The sequence below is a fragment of the Epinephelus fuscoguttatus genome, linkage group LG10 (genome assembly GCF_011397635.1).
Source record: "Epinephelus fuscoguttatus linkage group LG10, E.fuscoguttatus.final_Chr_v1".
Lineage (NCBI taxonomy): Eukaryota > Metazoa > Chordata > Actinopteri > Perciformes > Serranidae > Epinephelus > Epinephelus fuscoguttatus.
Genome location: NC_064761.1, coordinates 30,109,130 through 30,133,940, shown reverse-complemented (window position 1 = coordinate 30,133,940; position 24,811 = coordinate 30,109,130). Strand labels below are relative to the sequence as shown.

Here is a 24,811-nt window from a genome sequence, read left to right as displayed (position 1 = left end):
TTGCTTCTATAACGTCATTTTTACTGGTTCTGGATTATGGTGCTTTGTTGTACATGAATGCATCTGCATGTCATTTACATATTAGATGCTGCATATCATAGTGCACTGAGATTTGTTACAAACTGTAAAGCCCTCACTCATCACTGTAGGCTTTATTCCAAGGCTGGTTGGCCATCATTAACATTTTGTAGGCTAAGTCACTGGCATTTGTTCATTTACAAAGCTATACCGGGTAAACTCCCCTCTTACATTTGTACTTTGATTGAACAGAGCTCTGACTGTACCTACAGTCTGAAATCTCAGGACTTAATGTTGTTGTCTGTTCCTAATGAATTGACGGAGGTGGGAGAGAAAGCTGTTATGTGCTCTGCTTTTCTTACTTGAAATAACCTTCAACATGAACTAGTTTCTCCGCCTGACTTTAAAGCTCTCATAAGTGCAAGAATGAGTCAGCTGGGTCTTGTCATTGTGCGTAGGTGTCCTACATGTTACTGTATATCTGTGGTTGTTTGGCTGTGACTTCTTATGTGCTGTTGTCTCCTTTGTAAAAGAGATTGTTGATCTCCTGGTTAAATATGGGTTGAATAAGTAAATACATAAAAATAAATGCTTATTTCCATATTAAAACATAACATTTTAGAAAATGTGTAAACTGGGTCACTGGTGGCTTAGTGGCAGAGCAGGCACCCCATGTACAAGGCTGTTGCCGCAGCGGCCCGAGTTCAAATCCAGCCTGTGGTCCTTTGCTGCATATCATCCCCCCTCTCTCTCTCTCCCCCTTCACACTTACCTGTCCTGTCCAATAAAGGCAAAATGGCCAAAAAAATATCTTTAAAGAAAATGTGTAAACCAAAAAAATAACCCTATTTGACTTTATTGTCTTTTTGGGGGGAAATTTTACATGACCTATCTTTAAAGGCCCCTTTTTGCTCACAATGAGGTTTTGTTTTTGTCTTTTTAAGATATTTTTTTGCCTTGAATTGACAGGACAGTGAGGTGTGAGGGGGAAGAGAGAGAGAGAGGAAGAGACATGCAGCAAAGGGCCACAGGCTGGACTCGAACCCGGGCCGCTGCGGCAACAGCCTTGTACATGGAGTGCCTGCTCTACCACTAAGCCACCGACGCCCCTGTTTTTGTCATTTTACTTTGAGCTATAAATCCCCACTTCTGTAGTGTTTACTTACACCGCATTTCCAGTTTTATGCTGGATCTGTATTCTGAAGGTTCTTACAGAGGGGTTTGCTCCTATATCATTTGTAATCTGATGCATACAAGCCAAGTTGCTGGAGGGAAATGTTGGCATTGTATGTTTGTGCAAGCCATGAATATGCTTAATTGGTTCCACGTGTCATAGCAACTTTTCTAAGGTGACGCGATAAATGAACTGAATTTGTCATCTGGTGGTGGGGAGAAGGTGGCTGGCAGGACACCTAAGTGAGATGCCTGCCAAGCTGCAGACCACTGTTGGAGACCAACAAACAACAACACTAGTTATTTTCTGGCAACCCTTCATGGTGTTTTCTAGTGTTTGTTGAACTGAACCTGGCTGTTTTTAGTAGCAAACTGTGTCATTTCCCAGCGGTGTTTGAGCCTTCAAACCTAGGTGTTTTGCACCAACCCATCATTGGTTTTCAATCAGGTTTTGTGCCACCAAACATGGGTGCTTCAAGTAAAAACATCCTTTTTTCCTATGCCCAAGTAGTTTCTGTGCCTAAACCTAACAACACCTTCATCACAGATTTTTGCTGAGAGTGTCCTTTCAACAAAATGAAACAAGAATTTTAAATCTGGCTTCATCCAATGTTAAAATTTCTGTTCAGGAAATATATGCAAATAGTTGCTTATTTAATTAGACAATTCCTCATTTGTATATATAAACAAAACATTTCAGAAAACTTATAATTTGTACAAAAAAGTAATTGTCTTAATGTAAGTAATCAACTACAGAAGTTTCATTATATATTACTTAAAAGTTCTGCCCTTTACATCTGTAGTGACTCCCCTTAATAGGTTTAAAAGTCAGGGTTAAAATCATTCAATTTAAGGAAAATGCTTTATGCATCTTTGGTCATTTTGTCCATTGAAATTTGCTGTAAATATATATAAGATATAACTGTCCTAGTGGTGATGGAAGTGTTAGATGTTTATACAAACTCTGTGTCCTCAAAATACAGCCTGGATCCAATCCACAGCATGATGAAGAGCACAGGTACACCTGTTGAAGGGCAGAAAGACATAATCAATACACACTGAGTTGGCTGAATCATAATTAGACTGTTGGCAGATTACTTTTCTAATATCTGTGTTCATCAGTTCAGCGAGAACTCAAAGTAAATTGAATATTCAAGAGCCTTTATGCACAACACGTCTACAGTATGTTCTCATCAATTTCCTGCCTTATCACTACTGGGACAAATTCCTCATTGTACCTGTGGCAAGTTAAGTGGCAGAAACTATCAACCCACAGACATAATCAAATGTATTAGCAGCGACTGCCACAGGGATGTAAACTTTAATTCAGTTTGTTTGGTAATTACAGATGATGCCACTGAGCCAGGAGAGTTTCTGGCTGTATTAAAATAATAAGTTGGAGATGTTGGCCGATGGCAGTCTGTCTGCTTCTTGTTGTCCCTAAAGACAACTGTGAATCTCTTTGAATCACAGAACTGCAATAAATATCTCTCTGTTCAGCTCAGTAGGGTTGAAGTCAGTCATCTTAGGCCCTGTGGCATGATGCAGATGAGAGGGGTAGATGTGAAATATTTTGGCCCTATGGTTGGAAGCTAAAAATACATGCCATTTGGAAATAATTAAAGGTCAAACTTCCAAATTCTCTGGTGAGTGACCCTGTGGAGACATAAAGTAAATGTCAAGATTTCAAACTTTGAAAGTGTAACGCTGCTGATCTGACTTTTATAACACAGAGGGATGATCAGTGAGCAATTTGACAGAGGGACGAGGGGGGAAGTCATTTCTCTTGTTTGCAAAATGTCCAAAATGTGTCCTCCTTGTTAACCTGCCATTCCTCTCCATCCCTCCCAAGGTCACTAATAAGCGAACTGCAGTCCAGGCCTGGAGCCTGACACTGTCCTATCCGAACCCAGACCTGAACTTATTACCACTAAATTATTGAGGATTATTATATTTTTACCAGTGCAGCATTTTTAGCCTTTATGGCCCTGGCTTAGCAGCCCAGGAAACTCAGGGTGCTTTCAGATCTGGAGTTGTCTTGCTTTGGTCTGAATCAGGGACTAATTTTTTTTACAAAGTTTCATAATGACCTAGAGTTGGTTCGTGTTCTCACGGCAGCATTTACAAGCGGACCGGATGCCTTGTGTGAGAAAGCTGCTCTTGATTGGTCAGAATTTCCGTGCGGGAAAAGTCCTGTTGAAGAAGAGTACACTTGCAAGATAAATGTGACACTTTCTAATGTCACAATGGAGGGACAACTACGCAGGTTGATTTTAGCGCTGCTCATCGTGGACTATATTGCTGTCATTGTTCATTTTAGTCAAACCATACAGTTTGAAAACGAGGCGCGGCTCCAACTAGAAAACAATGTTTTGATGCATTGGATGTGCTGAATGTGCATATTAAGGCAGTACAGGAGGAGGCGCACATTAATAATCCTCCAGGACTGGAACATGCTCATGTTTAACCCAAACAATGTGTCATGTGACTGCAGTTGGTTCGGATTGAGGTCAGAACACGTTCTCACCACAAACGAACCGCACCAGAGTTCGTTTGTAACCAGACTGAGACCACCTCTTCAAGAAGGTCTCAGTCCAGTTGTTTTCGTGCGTGCTCGAGTGAGATCACTGTGTTCACACCTGCCCAAATGAACCGCACTCAGTGGGCAAATAAACTTGAGTTAAATTGAACTGAACCAAACAGGGCAGGTGTGAAAGCAGGCTCACACACCAACTGCATGTGTTGTAAATCATCTCACATAATGCAATTAAACCAATCAAATCTGTGAATTCCGATTAAGCATTGCGACAGTGTAAGGTACACACCCAGCAGCCAGAGACCAGAGACAACTGTCAGAGAAACAAGTGAATCAGTAAAAAGTAATTTTATATAGCTTGTTCTAAAAAGAGAAAAGTGGACAGTGAAAGCAGAGCTTTAAATCAAGAATGCACAGACTCTTACATGCTCATTCTTCCCAACGGTAATTCAAAACAACTATGTCTTATAATTTAAGTCCAGTCCTTGTGTCAGTTTCATCCTGGATCTATAATACTCTCTAAACTGAACTGCTGGGGTTGATGACCCTCATTTAATTCAATACACTCATGTGTAGATTGATAAGAAACCTGTTATATGAAAAAAAAAACTGCACACATAGTGAATAGTTCCTTTCCAAACCAAATGCAAGTCATATACTGGAAAGTGCCAATCACACAGCGTGACTATTTCTGCACTCCAAGAAGAATAACAGTCTACAGCATCAAATTATAGGTATATTAAGAAAAAGCACATCTATTTTCTGACATCAAAAAAGCAGAAACTTATTCTGCACATAATGCACCGGCTGCATAAACAGAATAAATGGCAGTGCCTCAGCCAACACAAACCAATGTGGGCTTGAGTGCACTCACAAAATTTTCAGGCAATTTAAATTGATAACTGTTATATTTGCTGATTTAGGCTTGTTGCTTTTTTCCTCCTCAAATTTTTAGGTTTAAGTCACCTTAAGGCAACACACATATAACACACAGATGAGAAGTATACTCATTTTTTTTTAATACCTGCATCTATAACCTACATGTTTAATTTTCAGAATTCATACATGTTATTCCTATTGTCTGAGATCAAAAAATATTAGTAAGCATTACCAATTCCCTCCCAAATCCAAAAACTAGAGTGCTTAAACTCAAGTTTGTGATGTAACATGGTATAAAGTCTGGAGACAGCTCCAAAGACAATGAATTGAGAAAGATGTCATGGATGACACTGACAGCACCCAGGGAAATGTTGCGAGTCTATGGGGACATTTTCTGTTTCAGAAAACACTACAGTATAATAACGCTCATTTGCATTTAAAAAAGGAAACATGTTTTCTGTGGGTCCACAAAATCAGGCTCCCATTGTCTGAGGCGCATCTCCAGACTTTATACCCCATGACATTATAAGTTTGAGACTTACTTCTCTGGTTTCTGGCTTCGGGAGAGCGTAGCTCATGTTCACAAATATTGATTGAACTTTCCGAGGCCATAGAAAAAACATACTGGAATTCTTAATTTAGTCTCTTTGTGAGAGCAAATATCATATAGGATTCTGTATTTATATATATAATATCTCATATTGGAGCCTAACGCTGCAGCTCAGCATATCGACCTTCAAGGAAATTGCATGTCTAGGTCTCTCACCCCATCCCAGCAGGCTGAAGCCCCAGAGGCACCGACGGCTGTGATAAAAGGACGAGAGCAGCAGGGAATTGAGGTAGAGCGCCTCCACCAGGAGCCAGAAAAAATTGGACATTATACAGTAGTGACAGAAGACTACAGCGGCCTTACAGGCAAACTGGGTAGAAAAAAACACAAGAAGGAAAAGAAGGAGTGAGCTGTGAGGGGTGATTAGTATGAGAGAGGAGGCACACAGTCGTTATGCGACAGGAGCGATGGGAAATCTGTCCACGGGGATTTGTTAATACAACCAAGAAGCTCTTATCCTCAATGTCATTATCTTACCGTGGAAAGGGTGCAGTGGTTGGTGTCATCACTGGAGAAGAGAGTTGCATCCTTAATGAAAACTGCCACAGCTTTCAGGATAAATGTGATGAAGAGCTGGATGTGAATGAAGTTCCTGGCACAACGGAGCCTCCTGTTGAAAAATCCATCAAAACACACCAGAAAAAAATTATATCACAGTGGGGCGTCGGTGGCATAGTGGTAGAGCAGGCGCCACATGTACAAGGCTGTTGCCACAGCGGCCCGGGTTCGACTCCAGCCTGTGGCCCTTTGCTGCAGGTCATTCCCTCTCTCTCTCTCTCTCTCTCTCTCTCTCTCTCCCCCCCTTCACACTCATCTGTCCTATCAATTAAAGGCTTAAAAATGCCCAAAAAATATCTTTAAAAAAAAAAATTATATCACAGCTAGTACAACTCAGCCAGATGGTAAAAATAAGTTCTGCTTTACAACACACTGTTACACCACATTGTCTTAACAGGTATAATGCCTTGGTATCCATGGTTTTAAATAGGCAGTTGACACAGTATGATGTCAGTTTAGGGCAAAAAAAAAATGTGACCAAAAAAAAAAATAAAAATAAATACCTAAGGTCTGCAATAACATAATGTATGTAAAATGTACAGTATAAGAAACAAAAACAACGTATGACAATTAAAGAGAGATTAAAGTTATAGTACTGTTGCCAGCTGCAAAGAAAAAAAGAAACCATTAATCAAGAGCTTTTGTGTTTGGACACGCTCCTACTTCTTTTAATCCAGTGTACTACAGAGCTGAGTAGCATATACTGTATGAGGAGACCCTTGACATGGTGTCAGTCAGTTGCTAAGTAGACTATGAGTGGACTGTAGCACCTGTTAGGTCCGTGTCAATGAGGGACGAAAGCCAAGATGAAAAATATTGCAGCTGAGAGGTACGACACAGAAAAACGAGAAGCACGTAAGGGATTACGAGAGGGAAATAATGGTTATTTTTTTCGCATTATAACACCATCACAACCGATTTCATCACAGCTATATTTGGTTTTTACTCAGTTTCACAGTCAGTGGGTCTAAAATGGCTTTTTACATGAGCATTCCTCCTCTTTCAAAAAAAAGTGCGGAATTTTGGGAAACATGCTCATTTGCTGTCTTGGCAAGAGTTAGAAAAGAAGATAGATATCTCTCTTTTAGTTGTATGCTAGATATGAAGTTAGAGCCAACAAGATTAGCCTGCAAGGTATTGGACAAGAACTTAAAGGAACCGTGTGTAAGATTTTGAAGGATTTAGTGACATCTAGTGGTGAGGATTGCACAATTTTGCGTCATATGCTTATTTGCCAGAGTTGAAAAATCTGAGCTTGACCAATTCGTGCCGCGATACCCAATCAGCACTGAGATCTTCCAGGGACATATAACAGCGAGGATGTGCCACTAGAAGTTCAATCAGCGAGTCAGCGATTTCACGGGCATATGATGCGAGTTATTAGTGTGTATGATACGAGTCAAAACAAAATATGTTAGTCCTCATGCTTGCTTGAGTAATGCAATGCGAAAATTGTGTTTGGTGTGAACACAACATTAGTAAAAATTCAGAGGCGTTGGCTGACAGACTTTTTGTGCTTTGGGCAATGCCACGCTTGCTACTTCCTCCATCTCAGTCTTTATCAGCCTTTATCTTTGATCAGTCTAATGCTAAGCTAAGCTAATCACCTGCTGGCTCTTCCTTCATATTTAACGTAGAGACATGTGAGTGGTGTCAAACTTCTCTTCTAACTCAAGCAAGCATATTTCCCAAAATGTTGGGAAAGGCCCCAAAGTGGTGAGTGCCAGACATTATTAAAGGAGCTTTATTAGACTCAGGACAAAGAGTGTCTTGTTTACAGTACAACAATATTGTGATCACTGTTGCCTGGCTCCCTGTGGTAAATTCAACAACCTTGAGTTTACCAAAACACACTGGTGACTGAAAAAAACACAACTTCTTTTCATGTTCTTACCTGAAGAGCAACAGGATCAACACAGCAACAACCAGCACCACGAGAGAGATGCTGTAGCCGACGGTGTAGATCAGCTTCACTGTGGCAAAGTACGACTGCTCTGTCTGAAAGCAAGATGAGAAAGAAGATTTTGTATAAAAGGACATTATAGTCCAATATCAAGGCCTTTCATAAATGCTGTCAGGCCTCAGAATGAATGTAATGTCTCAAAATGAGACCAAATTGCAGACAAAACCAGGACTTAACTGTACTGAAGAGATGACTGCAAGAAAGCCTCTTCCAGATTTTGTAGCTGAGTCTAATGGCATTATGACTGGACCAAGCAGACTATAATCAGCTCTATAAAGTGCACCAAAAAGCTACTTAATCCAAACTTGTAATTAGTGACTTTCCACCTCTGCTATTGGATGACTTAAAATGTTTTTTTTTTTTTAACTAAAGAAGAAAGACAGCACCTGAACTATTTTTCTCCTAATTATCCTCCAAAAACGCTGCTCGGTACGATTAAGCGCCATCCTCTCTTTGTGAAACGGGGTAATTTCAGCTATTACCTGATGGGTGACATTCGATTCACTCACTGCCTCTCAAAAGTATTTTCACATGAGGCACATTTATGTTTGAATAGATTTTCTTCTCTATTCTGAAGAGGCAGCGAGCCAGTCGGCACTTGAATCTAAACCACAAAAGAAACAAAAATAGGTGTGTGCTCACTCAGTATCAATTCAGTACTGTCTGACAGGCTGCACTAGAATCTCTTGTAACATAGTACGTATCTCTTTCTAATTCAGTTTGTTTGCTCTGTTGACTTCTGAAGTTGAAAAAAACAAAGCTGTGTTTGTCCCTGTTTCAATTAGTTCTTTTTTGTTGCTTGCCACCTTGTTCCTGTTGTTTCCCCTCTAGTCCAGCCCTCTGTACCCTCAATTTCACGTTCCCCAGCCGGACCTCTTTATCTGCCTCGCCTCAGAGACTCTCACCTCAGGAATGTCATCATCCACGCTGCAGGCAACGAGGTACGGTGGGAAAGGCATGGACCAACCTCCACTGGTGCAGTTTCGACTCACTGAACCTGAGGTTAAAGGTCAAGATACCAAAAAGTCAGCCGTGAAAAGCTCCGTCTTCAGATAAGGTTCGCAAACTTTTCAAAAGAAATACATAAAATATTCAGTGTTTTGGCCATTTAATGTGATTAAAGTAGAAAAAAAACAAGTTTTTGTTTTAACTTATCATCATGAAATAATGTCGAACAATGGCTGTAGGATAATGACACCATCTGCATTTAGATTGGTTCTTTATAAGCCTCGCTTTCACTGTGCAATGCTATTTGCCACCAGGTATGATCACCTGGGAAAATTAAGGCTTGATTTATGGCACACAGGAAGTTAGTCAACCATTATGCAACCAAAACAGGGAGAGGACAGCGCCTTTGCTTTACCCGGTAGCTATTGGTAGCTACCCCAAGTTATCAAAGAGTATCAGTGTAAGATTTGTGCATTTACCATTCCCAGTGACAGAAATGGTGGACAGTGAAGCAACTGAAGTAGCTGTGGAAACTGTGGTAGTTGTTGGCTCTGAGGTAAACGGAAAACAACAGGTTGCCTTTGTGACAGCAGCGCCAACACTGTTACCACTCAGACACACTAGAAGGGGAAATTTTTCTATTTCTTATGTAAATCCAGATTTAAAGCATAGATTGTATTTTGTCAACGCACAGTGTTTAAAACAATACAACCTCACTGTGCTGTCAGATAACAGTGAACACCTGTCAGCTTTTAATATGGGAATCTGTCCCATCTCTACCATCCATCCAATATGACATGACTGCAGCATTAGCATTTAGCTCAAGCACCACTGTGCCTAACCCATTCAGGATATAAATATGTTCCTAACACACACACACACACACACACACAAAAAAAAGTGTAATGGTGTATTTCTACTCTATATCCACTCATAAATCATTAGCTAAAACATTTTTTTTATTTAAGTACATTATTATATATTTCTTATCCCATCCAGTTCAATGGATGAATAATCTGAACACGAGAAACCACCTAACAGTAAAAAAATGTCAATAAATGGTCTTACAGACCTTTTTTCATCGAAAAACAGAGTTGGGTTTTTTTATTTTCCATTAATAGTTTACTCATATCAAGTGATGCTTCAAAACACATTGCATATATATTTTGGGTTGTATTTGTTATCGTGCATTTGTATAGCCTTACTAGTCATCTGACCACTCAAAGCACTTTTTACACTACGAGTCACATTCACCCATTCACACACACATTCATACACACATTCATACACTGGTGGCTGAGGCTACCATACATGGTGCCTCCTGCCACTCAGTTTTAACACACTCACAGACTGATGGAAGCATCATTGGGAGCAATTTGGGGTTTAGTATCTTGCTCAAGGAAACTTGAGTATACAGACTGGAGGAGCCGGGGATTGAACGATTGGTGGACGACCCGCTCTACCTCTGAGCCACAGCCGCCAATAGGAGACATTAGCTAACTGTATCATTAGGAAGTCAAATCAGAACCTTATTTCCCTATTTATCAGATCTCCCGTTCATTCCAAAGGCTGCACATTTTTTTAAATCCCAAGTAAAAGCTATAAATCTTTCATATGATAAATTGACATATTTAAGTCATATAATATCTCAAGTTTACTTTAAACAGTTTTAAGGGAAATTATGTACTTTCACAATATGATTAATAGACTGAAACGTGCCTTGCGATTCCTCCTTGCCTCATGGTCGGCCATGCTTGTCAAAAAAAGGGGGTGTGGCTCTATCGCAGTCCATTTCAGATGATGTGGAATGGCTTATAGTCATCCACTTAAATAAGTGTATGCATTTGGGTGGAGTCAGGTGACAGTAATCATAGATCTAGATATCCTAGAAAAGTTAGGAATGGTCGGGGGATCTGAACGGGCTCAGTGCAGCATCACAGGGCTACTAGCATAGCTGTAGACTCTTATGGTGTGTCCTCACCATTTTGTAAAACGTGTGTATGTATTCACAATGCGTACACTCCCAAACCTGCTTATTTACTTGTACAGAAAAAAACTAATTTGTTTTCAGTCTCCTGTGACAATCAATCAAGCCTGAGCACTGACTCTAATTCACAAAACATTTCTTAAATATCAAATGAATGATATCTCAAATACACACTTTACTTTCATTAGAGCCAGAATTTAACTTTTTGACTAACTGGCAGACACACTGCCCTCATTGCTATGTCAGCCTGAACACCCCCTCCACCCCCTCTGTCACCATGTGATCCTTTTAGTCACCTGTGTTGTTTCTGAAGAGGGAGAGGACAGCAGGACAAGCTCTCTGGACTGTCTCCCCAACGGCTGCATGAGGCCAGCAGGCGACCGCATCCCAGAATGGCTGACAACCTTTTCGGAAAGTGAGAAAAGAGAAGGTAAAAAAACAAAAAGTGTGTCTATATTAAAGCAGTTAATCAGTAGAGAGAGTCCGTGAACACACATTAATACACACTGTCTCACACGGCCGCCTGAAATGCACACAGTTTAAATGTATACTCATGGAGATACTGTAGAAGTAAATGGGGTGTATCATGCATAATACCCCCAATGACATTCTTCAAAGCCATAACATCCGCCTCTGTGTAAATTGTATTAAGACAAGAATGAGGAAGTACTGTAGATCCCCAGCCAAGACCTTTATCTTGAGATAGATTACATACATAAATCCTTATGTAACTATCCTCAATGGTCTCTTCTTCAGATGCATCACAGTGATAGATCACCCAGTGCGTTTTCATTTTACAGTTGGGACGCCATCGAGAATCATCCCTGACAACTGATGATTCTCTGTGAGGCATTTGTTCCAGCGTAGACTCTTGTACTTAATGTGAACATTTGCAGTATATTTCATGTAACAACTGCAGCCACGCCAGAATTTATATGAGTTGCAGGCGGATTTTAAAATGGAAAACACACCTTCTGTGCTTCTGTTGCCCTGCTCTGCAATGTACTGAAGGCAGTGACGCTCCTCTTTCTCCAGCTGATATATGTACTCGCATTCAGGGTGCAGGCTCGACAAAGCCTAGAGGCAGGAGAGAAGGAAGAAAGAAAGGAAATAGAGTTGGGCAATATATTGATATTACATCTATAGTGTGATATTAGACTACATATCATAGATTTTGGATATCATAATATCGTCATATGGCTTAAATGTTTTTTCTGGTTTTAAAGAGTGTATTAGGTAATAGGGTTGGGAACGATTAACCGATATGACCGGATATCCGGTTTGACAAGCGAGAGATACGGCTACGCCGGTAGCAGCCTCCTCAATCGATACAAATCAGCCATGAATCCTTAGATGAATCGATTGCAGAGTCATGGATTCGGGTATCGCCAGACTAGCAATCGGTTGACTGGCTTTAACAGTTTGCATCTCGAAAACAACGCGAGAGCCGGCCCGGCGGCATGCTCTGTAGCAGGCATTACTGACAACAATAATGGATGATCGAGAAGCCCGGCTCCAGGTCCAAGAAGTCTTCATCGGTGTAATGACTGCCCAAAAATACCAGCCAAGCCCTGGCAGCACACAGGTATGTGACGTGTCAGAGGAGAAAGGAGCAGTTCACATTTCCACAAACCTCAGCGCACTTTAGGGACTGTTCTTTACTTGTCAGAGGAGGAGGGTGGCTGGTTGATTTTTATTTTATTTATTTATTTTATTTTGATCCCCCCTTATGTTAATCACTTATTGATGCTGTTTTTGAAGTATGAATAAGTCAATAAGTGATTTATTCCATTGAAATATCATTGATGTATTATAGAAAAGTGATTTATCTTTTAGTGTAGCAAACGCAGAGAAATAGTCTGACATGCTGTCAGTGATAAACTGCTAGTCATCACAGTCCATGATATCAACTATTAACAGGAGATGTCAGATTCTGCCCCTGCATTGCATGTTATTATTTTATTCTGCTCTATGTTTATATTGCACAGCGTTATAATAAACTTTATTCCAGACTCAAGTCCATATAAGATACATACAAAAAAACAGACAATACCATAAAAACAACACAACAAGTAGGTTTAAAACACTTAAATTTTACTTAAAGTTCACTTCACTTAAAGTTTAAAACTTCTTCTCATTTTTATATTGATCCCATCCAACAAAATGATGTTCATTCAGCAAGTCTTTTTTTGGTCCATGTCTAAAAATAAATACATTTGACATGTGATTTTGTTGTTGTTTGTCTTTTTATTTTATTTTTGCCAGTGCCATACAGCAACAATGCCTGGGGATGTGGTCTTTTACAAATTTGAAAATACTGTAAGAATGTCACTTTTATAGAATTCGCTTCTTTATTTTATAATGTATGATTAATCTACATCAACAAATATTAACCATAGAATCGTATCGAATCGAATATCGTATCGTGTAGGAACGTATCGTATCGTTCCTACACTGTATCGAATCGTATTGAATCGTTCTGTATTAAAAATATATCATTTTTGAAACATATCGTAACCCATGTATCTAGATATGTATGAAAACACCTGTACACTATTCACCCAGGATTTTGAACCCACACCAGCTGTGTTGTCTATCACAGAGATTCCCAACCCTATTACTGTAGGTAACCAGTTTAATTTTCTCCCAGTTAGGATTCCTTCAGTGCTCACTGTTGAGGAGGTTTGAGGAGTTGAATTATCCGCAAAGGTCTCTTCCTCTCCAGAACAAAAGTTCAATCAGGAAGACAAAACTTTTCATGCTCAGGCTGTACATTTCTTTCTCACCCTGCCAGTCACTCCTTGCATGCTCACTCGCTGTCTCTAGGTGTCATTGTCTGGGTCTGTCAGTTGAGTCATCAGCTGCTTCACAATCAGCCAATAGCACATCATCTCTGTCAGTCTATCATCTTACTGCTCCTCATTTTAAATATGGCTCTTTCTCTGCCATAGTTCTTTCTTGCTGACGTCTTGCACGCTCTCCACCTCCCCATCACCACCCAGTCTTTACAGATTCATCATCCTCGTCTGCCTCAGCAGTCAGCAGCCTCTGAGTCATCAGCCACCACCACCACCAGAGTCTGGACTCCATTGGGCAGATTTATCTTGCTGCCGCTCAGATTTCCCTCGATCGCAAAATATCTCCCTCTGGTGTCAAATGCCAAAGACTTCTGTTAAATCTTAATCAGCACAAATCATCTGTTAATCAGTATGTATTCATATTTCCTATTAAATATTATCTTTACTTCATTCTTCTGTCTCTCCTGATTGAAATGACCAGTTGATCAAAACCACTAAAAACACTGCATAAAGCAGTTTCAAGTTATAAATCAGTGTTTCACTATGCTGTTTAGCACATGCGCTCACCTATTTTCTCTGCTGACTTAAGATCCAGATGTTCAGGACAAGACGAATTATTACATACTTATTATATTATATTCAATTTCTGCCACTATATCTGACTAAATCCTACACACTGGACCTTTAAAGGCTGCATAACAGCAAAGTGATGTAATTTTCTGAATTTACCGCACTGTTCTAGCTGCTCTATTATTTGCCTTTACCTGCTTAGTAGCTATATTTGATTTTCTCCATACTGTCCACCAGCCCGAGGAGTAAAAGATGCCCTGTAGTACAGACATTCAAGCAGAGGACACAGCGGCCATTCAGTCTGTGATTCCATGAAAGAGGCATTTCATGTGTGTGTCAATTTTCAAAGGGCAGTGACTCACAATGCCTTTATCAGGAAACGTTTTCCCACTAAAACAGTAACCTTTTGGCAAAATGCACCTATTTCAGTCGGTGGCATTAAACGAAATGATCTTTCACTGCAGCGCAGAGAGAGGGGAAGCTCAGAAAATTCATTAAATGAGTTGTCCCTAAGGACAGCGGTGATTGTCCTGGCCTCCCAACAACTCTGCACTCCGTCCATTTATTGCCATTTACAGATTCCTCTGTCCGTCTGGCCCTGCTCATCCCTCCATTTCCTGATGCCAAATAAAACAAGAATAACCGGATTTGCATTTGACTGACATTTATCTTAGACTACAAACAAATAAGAACGTCTTGTTTCTGGGAAAGAAAAGGACTGATAGATGTTTGAGGGTCACGTAGGGAGAGGGATGGAGGAAGTAGACACAGAGAGAGGACAGGATTGTCTGATAATTATCCTTCTGGCTGTGCCACAGTGAATGCACTGTGCTAACAAACCTGTTACTCAGTCTGTGCCAGTAAACTGTTGCCATATAAAAAAGGTTATATGTTCATATAATATAACTTCAGTAAGAATGCACAAATATTCTTGTGTTATGTCAGCCAATTATGCAGAATATGAATGTAATGTGTTTTTGGACATTGCTGCTAATACACCATATGTTGACAAAAGCTGTAGAGAGAGAAGGAGTGCCATGTTTGATTGTTGTCTGAAAGGAAGCATCCCTTGATATAGCTTTGAAGCACTGTATGGAGATGAATATAGAACACTTGTGTTTGGAAGAATGGGAAATGTCCAGTGGCGGTGGAGTGTGTCGAGATGACAGGAATGCCAAAGTGTCAAAGTGGCAAGACGGGCCAGAAGAGTTCAAAACATCCACTGCTGTTTTGTAGTCTGAGTCTCCAGTCAGCATCACACAGTCCATATTTATAACGTGTTATTCTTTCATAGTGTGAGGGAGTCCGCACAATAAATCTGAGATCATAACTTTACTTAAGTCATTCTATAAAACAGATTATCTTGTGTGAATGGGGATAAATCAAAGTATCATTCATTTTTATCCCATGCTGCTGGTGAACTTAAGTGTTCCTGAATGTAAAGGTCAGAGCAGCGGGCAGCGTCCATTTTCATTAACTCTGACAGCAAACAGTAACTGTGTGTCTCCTGACAAAATGTCTTATGTGGTATCGCCAAAGGCTTGTACTGAATGCCATATTTTACATTTGAAGCCTCTATCGAGGTTTTAAATTGGATCCTGGAGACACCATCATCCTAAAAAATTAATAAAAAATGGACTGAAATCTACTTTCTTTAATCGGGGTTCCCACAGTGATGAAAAACCTGGGAAAGTCATTGAATTCCACAATCACATCACAGGCCTGGAAAAGTCATAGAATTAATAAAAATCATTGAAAGTTTTGGAAAAGTCAAAGGTTGTGTGTAATGAAATTGTCACAGTAATCTTGTGTGGATAACCTTTCACGTGGTGTAACATAACAGCAAATTTATTTTCTGAAGCTGCTGACAAAACAAAATATTAAAAACCTCTAATATTTGTCGATGTGTGACAACATTTTACCATCACATACGCTTCTAATTTTCTACAAGGTTTGTACTGAATAAAATGTTTTACATTTGAAGCTTCTTTTGAGGTTTTCAATTGAAGCTTCCACTGTCTGTCATCGTATTTTGTCACAAATATCAATGTTATGAATGAAGTTTCAAAGTTCCAATCTATTCACTGCAGCCCTGATTGCTACTACTGAAGTACAGTAGGCTATCTATCTCCTTACTTTAAATTCACCTACACCCTTTAGCATCATACATTCTCTGTTTTCATATGGCATCTTGTTTTTTTTTATCTTTATTATTTAGGCATGAGATGTGCTTGCATGTTGGACAAGATTAGGTTATGTTAATTAATTAAGAGTAGAGTTTACAGTTAGACTTTAATTATGCTGCTGACTTGGAAAGAAACATAACAATTCGGTTTTAATCACACAGCCATTCTAAAAAAATATCTCAAAAGATATCACAGATGGACGAGATATTGAGTGAAGCACAAGCTCTGTATTCCAGCCTGTGCATGGGCGTTTAAGACCACATGGTTTACTTTAGTGACAAGGATTTTTAAGACACAATGTGATGTCAGAAGGAATGACAGAAGTGTGTGTGTGTTTGTGTGTGTGAGTTTTATAAAGTGAGAAGCAAATGCAGCCAGAAACGAGACAATAGTAGAAAAAGAGGTATGACATCACGATGCCTCTCCCTTTCCAAAATTACTTGAAATTTTGTATATGTTTTGCACTTTATTTTCCCATGCTATTTAAGACTTTCCTTTGGTTTTAGAAGAAACAATATCACACAGAGGACAACACAACAGGTTGTAGACACGGCTATAATGAAATCATACCTCTTATTGATAGGCATAACGCATGCACACTTGTCCTGGATTCAGATTAGTTCCATCGCATTCTGAAACACTGGGGGGAACACAAGTGCAACCCAACTCTTAATGAAAAGAAGCTTCAGAGGCTCTGTTCCTCTGGGATCACAAACACTCCCTCTGGAGAGTTTCCCCCACTCACCAGCTCTCTGAGTGTCATCCAATAGGATGCGCTTGGTGTTTGTTAGACACATTTCCATTATAAAGATCTATGAGTTGCTCTGAGGGGGAAACAGCAACATCTGCACCCGCACTAACCCACCTGGAGCCATTTCATGAAATTACATGACTGAGTACGCCTTGCATAGATATAGCTTCTTATTATCATAATGGTGTGCATTCATTTTGAGCTGAGTGAGCGTGTGACGTTATAGAACAAAACTAAATTGCTCTGGAATTAGAGAATAAAATGCCAAATATAATGGCAGAGCACAAACAGGATGTTTGTCTAAGATGTACAAACTTTGGTTTCTCATCATAAAAGTAAAGTGAGAATAAGTTTATTCATGAGTTTCATGTGAGGATACAAATATAGATTCAAACATTGTGCATGGCTTGTCTATAACATGCCAAACAGTGTCGGAAAAACACTGATTTGTTACGTAAAACTGCTTCATTTAGTGTTTTAATCCGTTTTATTCACCTGGGGTCTCATATATAAAACAGTCCACACTAAAATGTACGTGATGACAAAAGCCAAAAATGGCGTGTGCAAAAAACATTCAGCAATCTTTCAGGCCTTGTTTTGTGCGTACCCAATGTTTATAAATGAGAGCCCAATTCTGTCTGTCTGCTTTTATAGAACAGGAGATGTCTGTGGCTAATTTGGCTCCTGATAAAAAAAAAACCTGCTGAACATCTGGATCAGAAATAAGGTGAGCATATATACAGTTATCAGAGAAAATAGGTGAGTAGACATCAGCAGATGCTGAGCTATCGGCCTGTCTGCTACATGTCAAACAGCATTAGAGAAACACTGATTTGTACCGTGAGACTGCTTTATTCAGTGTTTTTAATGAAGCTCAGTGTAAGTTCAATCAGGTAGACTTTCTTTGTGCTCATCCATTCACAATTCTCTCCCTCACACTCCCACTGCTACCTCTAATCAGCTGTCTATGGATGTGAACTCTTTTAGTTATCATGTCAAACTTTGCCTTTCCTCTTTCTGCAGAATTGTCATGCCCTCCTCCACCAGAGTCCAGGACAAACTAAACAAAGACCCATTTCTCTACTCATCCAGATCATCAGCACTTATTCATCTTCTCCACATCCTCTCATTTCATCTTCATCACCTCAACCACCACCAGTGTCTAGACGCTGGGGGGGGGGGTTTTCATTCTTATGTGCACGTTAATAAATACAAGACTCTGTTGATTGAACTGGTTTTAGTCACGTGGTCCTTTGGTGAAGAGGAGAACTCTGTGAATCATTCGACTTCCTGAACCTCCTGAACAGTGAAGGAGTCCTAACCAGAAGATGTTTCAGCTGATAGCAATCTGCAATCCTCACTGCTAGATGCCACTAAATCCCCCCGAACCTTAACACACTGGACTTTGACAATTCACAGACACACTGAAATGATTCCCATAAAGTGTCAGACGATATCTAATCTAATTTAACAAAGCTTTAGTTGAAAAGGTGCTTCTCACAAAGAAACAGTCTGCCTTTGAGATTCATATTAAAATCAAAGCCAGAGCATTTTAAGGATTCAAAACCAAAATCAAGAACAATGCTGCGCCTTGAAATTCATCAGGATATTGAAAACAGAAAATAGTGAAATTGGTTTAGACTGAAACTCTTCACTTCTGTTTCTCCGACGAAATCACTCACCTCTGCCCTTTCTCCTCATTTTGTGTCCCAGCTTTGAACCTGTTCGCCATCGGACACGTGCACGCATATAATGGGATTCTTAGAAAACCATCTAGCGCCTGTGTCTGTGCAGAATAACAGACCACTTCAGCAACTATGTCCAAACCACCTACAGAAAAAACACAATACAGCTAGAATCGAACGCAATCGTCCAAACCGTTGTTGGACAGGAAAAATGTTTTCCCCCCCAATTTTCTTTAAATGAGTGGCATGCAACCTCTCAGCACCATCGCTCCCTCCACCAACGAGGAGCCCACGTGTTGGAAGCAACCTGAGCAAATCGCTGCCAGTCCTCTTTGCTCTTAAAGCAATGCTAATAATCTAATGAGACATATTACTGGGCAATTTACACACTGATTGCAGCTCTTCCTGTTCAAAGGCAGACAGGGGACGCATGAAAAATAAATGATTTACATTACCCCCTGCTGAGGAGCGAGAGTGTATATTAAGTATACTTGAAGGCGGGACATGTATGCAGATAAAACGTTATATTGTTCTCTGCTACACTGTGGTTGCAATGAAGACTGACAGAGTTTGGGCATTTATATTCAAAGCAGAAAAGACATATGCTACCATAAAGCGCACTGCACAAACGCATCGGCTAAATGACACATTGTGTCAGATGGGGGTCATGTACCACACATGGCTTCCCTGTTTATATGCAAGGGGATGCTGTGAAGACATTTTACCCTGCATGAGAATGGCGTGCAGTTGAGATGAAGCGAGCAAAGCTTTGAATGGCAGGGGGTGAGGAACAAAGCAACAGCTAAGACTGGGCGGCTGATGACGTGCTTGTGCATTCTAACTGCAGGATGGGGTAAAGGAAGACGCTATGCTGCATTTAAGAGACAGACAGAGAGATGGGGATATAGAGAGATGGGGGGGCTGCATAAGGTGGATATTATGAGCCATGAAACTAAATGCAAAGCTAAAGGCCCCTTCACACTGCCAGGTTAGCGTGCAGTCTGCTGGAAAAATGTTCTCTGAGAGGTGAAGCCCATTATCCACTAACTACCCAAAAAGGGGCCATCGAATTGGGCTCACTTTGCAGATGTTGCCTTCTATTTTTGACAGCGAATGAGGTGCACTTTTACGCCACTGCCACAGTGCTGTGGCACAGGATAAAAATATAAAAAATGTGTTCAGTCGATCAGAAAGAGAGCACCCACACAGACAGACAGTCTCTGAAGTTTAGTTAGTGAAGGAAGTGTTTGACATTTTGGAAAATGTGATTATTAGCATTCATGCTAAGAGTTAGATGAGAATATCAAGTGGTGTTGAGCTTCTCATCTAACGCTTGGTTAAAAAAAACCCATATTTTTCATTTTACTGTTTAAAAATCTGCTGGCTTAGTTCATAGGAATAAGATTCATATTTGGACATTACTAATTATGCCTCTGCACTGGGAACAGCTATGGCTGGAGGCATAATGTTTTCAAGTTGTCTGTCAGTCTCATCTCATTAATGTAATACCTCAAGAAATGTATTTAAATTTTGCACAAACGTCCACAAAAAAATTAACTGATTTGATTTTGGTGCGCAAAGGTCACAGTGATCTCACGTTTGTCTCATTCTTGTGAATATTTAACATATCCTCATACATCAGCTTATATGATATCCTACAAATCAGCGCCCCATCAATGATGTTACATCCTAAAAGTAAAGTTACATAATTGACCCCTCGCTAAGTCCCACCCCCGGACGCAGACTGGCTGATCATAACGTAGCATCGGGCCGGCTCAGACCAGGGTTCAACAACAACACAGCTGTGCTCCATTGACTCTAATGCAATCGTTTCAGATTTCCTTCATTTTCAGGCTGGTTTTGTGGATTTGGAGCTAAATGTTGTGCCTGGGGCACGTCGTGTATTAATGATACTCGTTACCTGGAGAGGTTGGAAAAAGATAAACGTTTCTTCCCTGTTCCAAAACCAAAATCAAACCCTGAAAAGTGTAGGGTTAGCTAGCTAGCTACTGAAGCTATAGCCTACTGAATGTATACACATGCTGCTTTTGCTTTGTAATGAGTATAACAGTGAAAAAAGACTGACCTGCTGTACAGGAACCAGTGAAGGGAAGCAGGGAAACTTTGCTGATATTCAACCAGCTATGTGTCATCACAGTGTGTGCAGATGAACGTTTGACCTCCCCTGGAGATCCCTGCCTGTCTGGTGGCAGAGGTCCAGGTGCTGGTAGCGGCACGAGGGCGAAGCTAAACACTGTTCATCTGCACACACTATGATGTCACACAGCTGGTTCAATATCAGCAAAGTTTCCCTTTATATTCATTGTCTTGTGTGGCGATCAGCAGAGATGTGGTGGTTCACTTTTACACTGTGATCTGTAGCCTATAGTTCAGCTTTAGCTTCTAACTATCTTTGTCGTTTTAACCTGTTGTTGCTGCTGAGTCAGTTTGACATCCTGGATATATCCTTCAAACACAGACTGTAGACCCCTCTGTCTGCTTCTCTCTGGAATCACTCTTTCATTTTCCCAAAAATATGATAATATTTCTTCAGGGAGTGCAGTTAGTTATAGTGTGGGCTCCATCACAAAGGGGCGGGGCTTAGTGAAAGATCAATTGACATAAAGTTACAGAGGTTAGGCAAGTTAAGTTACCGTGGTTAGATTTAGGGAAAAAACACATGGTGATGATGTACCTTAAAATAACTAAAAGGTCACATGGTTCCGAACACCATTCTTCTAGGGAAAGTCCTGTGTTTTGTGACCCATCTACCACCCCAACCCGCGTCCTATTGAGACCACCTTCTTTACTACCGTGAGTGCATTGGTCACATGATTGCAGTTTCCCAAAATATGTGGGTCATGCACAAATTACTTTTTATGGTGCATTACTTTTATGAGCAGTGCATTACAATGACCTTGAACGTGATATCTCAAGAAGGCTTTGAGGACATTTTCCTAAAGTTTGGCACAAACGTCTGATTAGGATTTGATGGTCAAGGTCACTGTGACCTCACAAAAAAGGTTTTTGGCCATAACTCAAAAGTTCATATGCTAATTATGACAAAATTTTACACAAATGTCTAACAGAACAAAATAATGACGTGATGACATTATAAAACCAAAAGGTCAAAACTTCACTGTGACATCATGATGCTCTGTAGAAATGCTTTTCTGGTCATTATTCAGCACCATACTTCAGGAGCAGAGGGGGAGACATCTGGTCAGATACTGAATTGGTGACACTAATCTGTGCTGATTGTATAGATTGCCTGTGCTGCCAGAGGGAAGCTTCTTTGCAGCCACATCCATGTTTGAAGCGTTACTCTCACGGCTAGATATGAGTCTGGACAGACATGGATGTAAGGAGGTATACAGCTACTGTATGAGGTGGTTTTCACCATGCAGCCAAAAAGATGACCAGATAATTTTCATCTTCTCTCTTTTTTGTTTTGTTTTTGTTCATCCCCTCAGATGCTGTTGAAAGAGCAAAATTTCAATCATCTGAACATTCAAAAGAGACCACTGTTGGACTTGTTTGTAGTGATGTGTTTTCTTTTAAAATGTGTGTGTGCGTGTGTGTGCGTGTGTGTGTGTGTGTGTGTGTGGACCCCGGGAGTTCATTATAATTCTCTGCAGTCCTGAGCAGTGAAAGTGAATAGACTGAAGTGGAACACAGTGATGAGTGTCTGCCCTGCTCCTATTCTCTCTCTGTCACGCAGATCATCATACCACCTGTTTGCCTGCTTGTCACATTTCTATTCTGTTATGGAAATTAGCAAGATGGCCTTGTAATAATAACCTCATAAAGCTGTTGCTAAAAAAAGGCTGCCGGTGTGTGAATGTGTGTACAGCTTGTTCCCCCGTCTTGCGTCTTCACAGTCGATTTGCCAAGAAGAATTGCACAAACACGGATAGTAAATAATGTGGTAATATCAGCAAACACAAGTCATTCAGTCGTTTTCACTTTCCTGATTTCAGTCAGTTGAGTTCAGGTAACAAATTCCAATTTGTTTGTTTGTGCATCATGGTCTAATGGAAAATATTCAAATTTTTATGAATTTAAATCAAATGATCTCACCCCACAAGCATGTCCCTGTATCTTCTTTTGTGTTTATCATCTCTGTGTTTTCTATGCTCCACTGTCTGTGTCCGGTGCTCTCTCTCATCTCTGATTCCTGAGTCCCTTCTCCTCCAACACACCTGCCTGCAAACAGCTCATCACTTCCCCAGTATACCAACCCCGGCTCCACTCTCAGATTGCTGTCTCAGGTATCATGGTAGTCACTCGCTTTCAGCCTCTGTGGGTCTGTATTTCCTGAGAGCTAGTCATCATGTTGATCTCAAGCCTGAGATTAACCGTCTTTTCCCCCGTGTCCCAGCCTCATCAGCTTACCTTCATGCAACTTCAGCCTGCCCACACCACTCACCCTCATCCTGCCCAACCTGCCATCCACCATCTGCCTCAGCCAGCCATCTTCTCTCCTCCACTCCACCTGCATGCCCTCTCCCACAATAAACCTCCTAAAACTCGCCCTACCTCCTACCTCTGTGTCAGTGTCGTGTGCTGTGGTCCACCTGCGCTACTTCACGACAGTTCAACACTTTACACTTGAATGCAACGCGATATATCATGTCTAATCATACCTACATACCTGAATCTCACCTGTCACACCACACACTATCTTTAACTTGTATCCAAAGGCTACTATCATCTTCATAGAGTACACACACACTCACACACAAACATCTCTAAAATGTGATGATAGTCCATAACTATAAAAAAATATTGAGTTTATTGTCAGAAGATGAACAACACCACAAAATCTTAACATGGAACCAAAATAGAGGCTAAAGCCATTGAATTGTGGGCATTTTTACCACATAATATACATATACTTACACAAAATTTGCACACACACACACACACACACACACACATAAAACACTTACACACTCACTTCACATTCACTCAGTATATCTGAGTCTACTCCTGCTGTGTGTTTTACGATGCAGTATGCTGAAAATAAGTAAATTACTTTCGACTTTTTAGAGCCAAACAGCTTTATATCAGGTGCCTGATGCAAGGCGCGCGCCCTCTCACGCACGGGTGCACGCACACGCACAGCATCCGTCACTGCCTTGTTTTAATTAAAGCTCATTAAACGCCACAAGGCATTAATATGTCAATAAAATGCATGTCCAGACAGAAGGGGAGGAAACAAGAGAGATACAGTCTCAAACCTGCAGATTAAGATGTTTAATCATCTCTTATTAATAGTTTTTTAATTCTTAGAATAACTTTCCTACAAAAGAGAGAGCTTCAAGTTTTCTCTGTGGCAAAAATATCAATTTCTGTTTTTTTTTTCTTTGCCACAAATGAAGGTAAAGTAGATCACTCACAGTTGGAGCCAAACACAGAGTGAGGAAAACCCCTCTGATGTGGAGACAGGACATGGTGTCTGTTCCTCTGTTCATTCCAACGTGGCGCTTTCCTCACTGAGACCGGTGCACACTCGTGCAGGACGAGATGCTGCTGAGACCCTCACTCTCCCCCAGCTGTAAATACAACACATGTCAAGCATGCAATGATAAAAAATGTGGAGATTCCTGTGTGTATTTTCAGAATAAAAACCTCACTCACAAGCTGTCGGTAAGAAATGGCTCTGAGCAGTGTTTTAAGCACAGATTTCTAATGCTTTACTGAGAGCTGCCTACAACACCATGAGGAAGGATGAAAGTTTAATTTATCATGTGCTGCAGGAATGTGATGCGTTTTTCTTTTATTTTGAAGGCAAAAGGCAGCTCCCAGTTCAGCCAGCAAGCTTTACAGATGTGGCTGAGCGGGTGTTGGGGATGCTCAGATTTCGTGCTTCTGCTCTCCGGAGCCTGAATGTGTCGCCACACACACACACACAATTTGTGATATGGAAATATGGATTTACACTTCAGACTCGAATTGAAATACTGAGCTTAAGAGTCTCAGATCAGGCTTTGGTGGTTTGTTTGCTTTGTTTTTCTTAATATTTCCACTTTTTTTTAATCCTTGACTAATTTATTCTTTTCAGATTGCTCATTTTATTAATTTTGTGTACTTGAGATTTTTTTAAAGGTCCAGTGTGTAGGATTTACACTCATTTTTCACTCATT

The 24,811-nt window shown here is 40.4% G+C and overlaps 1 protein-coding gene across 1 annotated transcript in view; it reads right to left on the bottom strand.

Moving 5' to 3' along the window:
* ghrhrl (growth hormone releasing hormone receptor, like) overlaps positions 1-24,176 on the bottom strand; it is a 33,014-nt gene extending 8,838 nt beyond the window's left edge. The window contains exons 1-8 of the mRNA XM_049587488.1: positions 24,065-24,176; positions 11,644-11,749; positions 10,969-11,076; positions 8,643-8,734; positions 7,669-7,772; positions 5,694-5,826; positions 5,373-5,526; positions 2,155-2,215 (exon numbers count right to left, since the gene is read on the bottom strand). Coding sequence (XP_049443445.1) covers positions 2,155-2,215; positions 5,373-5,526; positions 5,694-5,826; positions 7,669-7,772; positions 8,643-8,734; positions 10,969-11,076; positions 11,644-11,749; positions 24,065-24,139 — 833 coding nt within the window. The 5' untranslated portion in view covers positions 24,140-24,176. The remainder of the gene's footprint in view (positions 1-2,154; positions 2,216-5,372; positions 5,527-5,693; positions 5,827-7,668; positions 7,773-8,642; positions 8,735-10,968; positions 11,077-11,643; positions 11,750-24,064) is intronic.
* Positions 24,177-24,811: the final 635 nt, after the last annotated feature.